General features: G+C 44.1%; 1 protein-coding gene across 1 annotated transcript in view; it reads left to right on the top strand.

Moving 5' to 3' along the window:
* LOC143279524 (complexin-like) overlaps positions 1-7,500 on the top strand; it is a 307,086-nt gene that overhangs the window by 295,890 nt on the left and 3,696 nt on the right. Inside the window, exon 9 of the mRNA XM_076583586.1 lies at positions 1,315-1,447. Within this exon, the coding sequence (XP_076439701.1) occupies positions 1,315-1,418 (104 nt within the window). The 3' untranslated portion in view covers positions 1,419-1,447. The remainder of the gene's footprint in view (positions 1-1,314; positions 1,448-7,500) is intronic.

Below are 7,500 nucleotides of genomic sequence, written 5' to 3'. Positions count from 1 at the left end.
CAGATTGAGTGTTTGTGTCGTCCGAAAGGTCTCTACAAAACCAGTTCGGACCACACGTCATTGTCGTGTTTTCTGTTCGTGTATATCTACTTTATTCCAAACTTGTTTATAACCTGGGTGATATCGTTGACATTATGTGGTGACCTTGTCATGTGTTTTGTGTCTCTCCCTGTGTTCTTTACCTGACCTCAATTCACGTGAACTTTCTTTCTTTATCTTATGTTGTACATCTATATCTTATCTTTTACATCTTGAGTGGTCGTCCTCTGGGGATTTCTTGCAAAGTTGTTGTTGTCTCGTTCGTCATTTATCAGATGGATTCCCCCGTCTCCTCGACGAAGGCGGCAGTACGTCGCAGGTCCTAAGGTCCTCCGTAGAGCTTCCAGGCCGCTGGGCCAGGTTTTCTCTCGGAGCACTTGGTGGAGCGGGCAGGACTGCAGCAGATGTTCTGTTGTCTGGCTGCCTGTTCTGCAGGGGCACTGCTCTGTGTCGCCGATACGGAGTTTCGTGCATATCTCGCAAAGTGAAGTGTGGCAATGTGTGATTATGGCTGCTGTTGATATAGTCTTCTTGCATTCTGACACAGATATGACGGATTGTGAATCTGTATTTACATGTGATGTGGAACCTGTTTTGTGCTTGTTTTAGACTTTCTCCAAAGCCAGTGTGATGTATTGTTAGTTAACAACATGTGGTTCTGTTGTTTTTTGTTGTCGTTGGTTTTTGTTTGTCTGTTGTTGTTGTTGTTGTTGTTGTGTGTGTGTTTAGTTATCTTTGTTGACGGTTTGCGTTCCCATTGTTTTGATGGTACCTTGTTGACAATGCGCGGCCGTGGTGACAGTTTATATGTACCTATTTCGTTTCAGTCAAGTTGTTGACAATGTTCAAGCCACACTGAGTGTTCCTATTGTGTTCAGGTATTGCTGACGACATGTGTGTGTGTGTGCGTGTGACCATGATAGATGTTTCTATTATATGTAAACGACATCACTGACGATATCTGGCAATTCTTGATTTGTCTTGATATGTTCGAGTGATTTCCTGGCGACGTGTTATTTCTGTCATGTTTATCATTATTATCATCATTATCATTGCTGTTTATCAAACAGTCCCCTTACCCCATCCCCTACAAAGTACAGCCATGCTGTTGACCATCTTGTTACAGACAACGACAGAACAATGTGGCAGACAGACTTATTGTTAATATTATTAGTATTACTATTGTTGCACACTGTCCCCCTTCCCCTCCTCTACAGACTACAGTGATTCTGTTGACCATCTGCGGCCCTTGGGGTTGTTTCTGTTATGTTCCAGAGTTCCCCACAAACTTAAGCGAGCTTTCCTCCAAAGTGAGCGACCTGCCCTCCAAATTGGCAGCGGGGGTAGGGGAAGTCACTCAGAAGTGTGTCTTGCAGTGAGTGATGAGCGAGACGTTGTTAAGCCTGATGTAAGTTCTTTCATTCTCTCTTGGTGTGTGTTTGTGTTGTTTCCCCCCTCTCCACCCCACCATCTCCTGCTGTTGTTGTTGTTTTTGTTGTTGTTCCTGTTGTTTTGTTGTTTACACCGCTGAACTGTTGGGTGTTAACAAAGAGTGTGTGCCTTCACTGCTGGGTGTTGGTGGGGTTTTAAGGGTTGGGGAACGACTGGTCCTGGTAGAATCTGAATGCCTAGTTTTGGTTATATCGACGTTCGGGTGTTAAAGAATAATTTTCGGTGTTAGTGTTTAATTATAGGAGAGAGTTCGTTGCTGGGTGTTAGAAGATAGTTTAATGTTGAGTGTTTAGGGGTACATTTTACCTGTCGGGTTCAATGGGTCATGTTTAAGATGGGGTACTGGAGCCAAGAGGGGTAATGGTCAATTTTAGTGATAAGCTACGGATTGGGTTTGATGTTTGGTATTATGTCTGTTGTGGACTGTTAGCGTGTACGGTTTGATGTTGACTGTGAAGACGTCAATGTTTGATTTTTAGATGTTAAAGGGTAGTATTTGGTGTGGAGTGTTTGGGCGTCAGAGCATGCTAACGTGTAATACTGGGCATCGGAGAGTAATGATAAATGATGGTACGGTATGTAGAGAACGATATTTAATTCTGGGTTTTAGGGGAATGTTGCAGCTGGAAGATGGTGCTTAAAAAGTAACATTTACGGTTGGGTGTTAAAAGCCTGTCTGACGCTGTGTGTTAGAGAAAAACTTTTAATTTCATACGTCGGAGGATAACGATTCGCGATCGCGTGCTAGAATGCAATGTTTTGATCATAATACTGTGTAAGAGGGCAATAATATTCGATGTGTGTTGGGGGTCGTATTTGTTGTTCAGTGTTGTAAGCTGAAGAAATGCACAGCTGGGTGGTGGTCTGTATCATTCTGAGTTTGATGTGGAAATCTCCTTCCCAACCTCTTCTTTGCTTGGTTTGGTGTTAGTTGTGAGAGTGTCAGTGTTCACAGACGGGTTTTGGGTATTCGCTGCCGGGTAACAGATATGCGTGTGTGTGTGTGTGTGTGTGTGTGTGTGTGTGTGTGTGTGTGTGTGTGTGAGTGTGTGTGTGTGTGTGTGATTGTTGGGGGCTGGGTGATAAATTTGTGACTGTGTGTGTAGATCCGCCCCCTCCCGAAAGTAGTGTGTTGTATTTGTGGTAACATATAGCGTGCGTCAACATCAAAGTTTGTGTAAACGTACACGAGTGAAATTCAAGGTTTAGTTGTCTTTTAGATCACTATAAAAACGTTCACATTGATAACAGTCGATTCAAGCTTTCCACAGTGTCATGTAGTGTCACCGTATGATTTAGACCAAAATGAAAGCCAAGTGTTTACACATCATAATAATGAACCAAGCTTGTTTTGTGCCCACGGATTCTTTTAGTTTCGTGGGGTTTTTTTTTGTTTTTGTTTTTTAATCCAATGACAAGACCGGGAGAATATGATAAATACATCAATGAAAGCACCATAGATCAAGCAATGCCATAGCCCGTTAATGATAACACCGGATTACAATGGCCTGGCTGTTATTAATAACCCCAGATAAAAATTATGTTTCTATACAACAATAACACCAGATTAGAATGGCACTCCTGTCAGTAATAACATCAGATGAATATGGCGTACCCATTCATGATAGCACCAGACATAAGTAGCAATACCTTTTAATAAAAACACCAGATGGAAGTGGTTTAGTCATTCTGAAGACCAGCATAAAGTGGCGTACCCATTCTTAAAACCAGAATAAGAATTAATGGTTTCCCATTAAGACCAGTTTGGTCTTACCCATTGATAATACCAGACGACAATAACGTACTCATTCTTGGTAGCAAGAAATTAAAATGGGTTTCCAAATCATAACATCAGAGAAATCTGGCTGTCACCATCAAAAAGCATTCTGATAAGTGATTATTTCAAGTCATTATTTGAAACAGGAACAGCACATCCATCAATAATACGACAACAACAAAACAAATGGTACACATATCAACAATGACACCAAAAGATTCAAACATTGAGCAGAGATTTAAATGATTAACCTTATTGCTCCCTTTCGTAGGGTGTTAAGTACAAGGACACAAAACTGCTTCATTGTTGACTAATAGAGACTTCCGATGATCGTAACGAACCGTAACACTGATTGTTTTGGGGTTGTTGTTTTTTTTAACATATACTCTATATACAGCGTGTTATAAACCTCCCCCACGCCAGCCCCCAGCCCGAAGTTTTATAAAGTTACTCAGATTTAGCTCTTTACACTTTCTTCCCAACTCTTTCTAAAACGAGTTACCCAAGTCCATCAAAGCTATTATTATTGATCGCTCGTTGCTTTAGCCTGAAACTCACGGAAGGAAAAATAATAGCATGTTATTTATGGACTTAACTTTTGCAAGCTTAAGGAAAATGTGACAACCAAATAGAGAGAGAGGGAGAGACAGAGAGAGAGAGAGACAGAGACAGTGTGTAAGGGGCAGATGGGACGAGCCACCCATCACCTTGTAGCCCAGTTTCGGAGCCGTCGGACGCTCAGTTCCGTGGTTTAATTACGTCATCAGACTAATAACGTCATCAGGCTTGCGCAGGCTAGCGGAACGTGGCTGTAATAGCTTATTACGCCACACACACACACACACACACACGCACACACACTCACTCTCTCTCTCCGTTCCAGTTCTCTCGTGAAACAGGAGACGATCAGGTAGCTGAATGGTGAGGGGGAAGGGGGTGTGATTTGAACGAGTAAAGAACAGTGTGTGTGTGTGTGTGTGTGTCTGTGGTGTGTGTGGTGTGTGTGTGTCTGTGGTGTGTGTGTGTGTGTGTGTGTGTGTATGGAAGAAGAGAGGGCTAGCTATGTGGAAGGAACGGGTGAGGTAGAAGGGAGAGGGGGGAGGAAGGAAATGGGAGTGAAGGAGGCGAAAAAAACGCACACAAAAACCATACAATTTTTAAACCGCATGACCTATGTGAACGTGTTTGTTGGCGAGTGGTCGGTAACAGGAACTCTGTGTGTGTGTGTGTGTGTGTGTGTGTGTGTGTGTGTGTGTGTGTGTGTGTTTGTGAAAAGAGAGAGAAAAAGAGAGAGAGAAAGGGAGGGAGGAGGGGGGCATACACATACACCGACACAGAATCCGTTCACACATTCATCTTCACCAAAAAGGACCACACCCATTCGTTCGATCACTCTCTAAAACACTCACGAATGAAGCGTGCACCATGGACGTTGAAGGAAACCTGGATGATGTGCAGGCATTAATCAAGGGGCTGGGGGGGGGGGGAGGGGAAGGATGCAGGATAGGAGGGTGGTGGGAGATAGGGGCGGGCACTGGCGGGACATTGGGAAGGGGGGCGGGGGGTGTGGGGGGGGGGGGGGAAGAGGGAGGGAGAGGGCGACGTAGACTGCGTGATCCGTCAACGTTGGAAAGATCTGGGTGCGTTCACAAAAAAAAGAAGAGAGAGAGAGAGAGAGAGAGAGAGAGAACGGATTCAGGGGAGTTAAGTCGGCCAGCGTTCCGTGGGCTAGCACGCACACCAGGATACGGTGACAGAGCTGGCGCGGCGGTCTTCATGGCACCAGGGTTTTAAAAACAACAACAACAAACAAACAAAAACAAAAAAAACAAAAACCAGGCCCTTTGCTTACGTGACTGGTGGCCCACAGCGTAATAGCTTACATCACACTTCGATCAGGAACACTTCGGGAACGTTTCAGTAAAGGAGAGGAAGGAGAGAGATGTGGCGTATCTCTGAGAGAGAGAGAGGGGGGGGGAGAGAGAACTGAGAACTCAAAACGTTTTTTTATTCAATGATTAAGATTTTTAGGCATGGCCCATTCTTCCAATCTGTCCTTGCTAATCAACATCAGTTACAATAGCACACATACATTTAATGGAAAGGGGAGAAAGAGAGAAGAAAAACAAAACAAAGAAAGTCCTGCAGAAAGAATATAACAAAGAACACACACACACACACACACACACACACACACACACACACACACACACAGACAGAGAGAGAGAGAGAATGCTTCAGTTTTGCTGGAGATCTCTATTCTGTGGCACAATGAAGGTTTTTTGGTTGTTATTTTTGTTGTTGTTGTTGTTGTTGCTTTGGTGTGGGATTATGAGAGAGATGGGTGTGGGGACAATAGAAAGTGAGGTGGGGGGGAAAGAAGGGGGTTAGGGGAGGTGCGATGGGTGTGTACGTGTGTGTGAGGGGGGCGGTGGGGAGGGGGGGGAGGGGAGCTGGTTTGGAGAGAAGAAGAAGAAGGAATTACTTAAGCCAAGCAAATGTTTACTGGGTCCTGAAATAACTCGACTATACTGCCCTCTCCTCGATTTTGGATGTCTTAAAATCAATGAATTTAGACAGATATTGAACTGATCACACACACACACACCGCGCGCGCGCACTTCATTGTCACACGAAAAGATCGCATGACGGAACGCGATGTCTGCAGCACAGATTCAGATCCTACTTACAGTTCCAGTGTCAAGGAGGCGTCTATACGCTTCATCCCATCTGCCTTACACACACACACACACACACACACACACTTAATCAAAGCGCACGCACCCAGCCCCACCCTCTCTCCCTCTCTCTTTTCCTCTCTCTCTCTCTTCATTTCATTCCCCCACTCCCCTCCCCATCCCTCGCCCCGCGTTCCCCTCCCCCTTTCCCCTCACCTATCTCTTTCCAGTCCTCACCAATCACCCGGAGTCATCAATATTTCATCAAACAGAAGTTGATTACAACCTCCTTGATCCGGACTGAGTTAATTCGTCAACCTGTGTTGTGTGTTGTGTGTTCATCAATGATTGATACTGCGAACAGACCTCCCGTCCTTATCCAAAGTCCGGTTGGAGTGATTGCTTTTCCCTGCGGATTGTCCTTCTGGGGTTCCAGCTAAAGGGGAGATAAGGCTATTTGACTGTACATAGATCAGTCATAATTTTAGTTTGATTTTTTTTTTTTTTCAATCCAAAAATACAGGGAGGTTGGTACAGTAGCTCCTGCCTATATGTTTATAATTATTCTTTTAGCGCAACCAAGTAAATATTGGATGCATTAAAACTATTTGTATTTGAGGTTCTTCTTTCGTTGTTGCTGTTGTTGTGGGATTCTTTTTTTTAACACGAGCCAGAATACACAATACACAATACAAAAATACATAATCCTTAATTATCTCAACAAAAGATAAATCATTTCTGGTGTAAAACAGATAAACGATACATGAAAATCACAGTCATTCAACATGTACACATAAAAAGACAATACTGTTTTTGATGTAGCGTGTGTATGTAGATCGCTTTAGTGCCTCCTTGAAACTGTATTAATATGTTCACGTTAGTCTGTATGGTAATAACATGGATTTAGGCCCAACACTCAGCTTATATCACAGATTGACATAACTTTACAGCTGGGCCTACAGCAAAGTGAGAGCTGTATTATCAATGTTTCCTCCACTGCAATGGGAAAGCATTTACAGCTTAGTCTTTTGTGAAGGACTATGACTCTCAAACTAGGAGGCAAAATCGCACTGGCTCTTCGTGCTGCAGCCTTGGGAGCTAGCTGGCCTTTGGGAACCATCCCAATGCCGACTTGTCCTGAAACTCTTGGCCGAGAGAGTGGGGATGTAACTTGGGCAAGACACTCGCCACTATAATCAAATTCTAGCCTAGGTAGTCGGGACAGCAGTTACCTCCTCTGCTGTTCTGATGGCCATAGTCGAACACGACGGACTACCATGCATACATGAACATGGATGGACATACAGGCGGATGGATAGGTCACCAAAACGATGGGCCGCACAGACAGGGCTGACAGACAGATACAAATATAACTGAAGGACGCGCGCTCGCGCACGCACGCGCACGCGCGCCACACACACACACACACACACACACACACACACACACACACACACACACACTGAAAGTGGTTCATCAATATTTCTACCGCCAACCACAAAAGAACAAGAGAGAGAAAGCAAACAAAAAACAAACAAAAAAGTCAATGCATAA

This window comes from Babylonia areolata, chromosome 2 (genome assembly GCF_041734735.1).
Source record: "Babylonia areolata isolate BAREFJ2019XMU chromosome 2, ASM4173473v1, whole genome shotgun sequence".
Lineage (NCBI taxonomy): Eukaryota > Metazoa > Mollusca > Gastropoda > Neogastropoda > Buccinidae > Babylonia > Babylonia areolata.
Note: the sequence above shows the minus strand (reverse complement) of the source record. Positions and strands in the feature narration are given on the sequence as shown.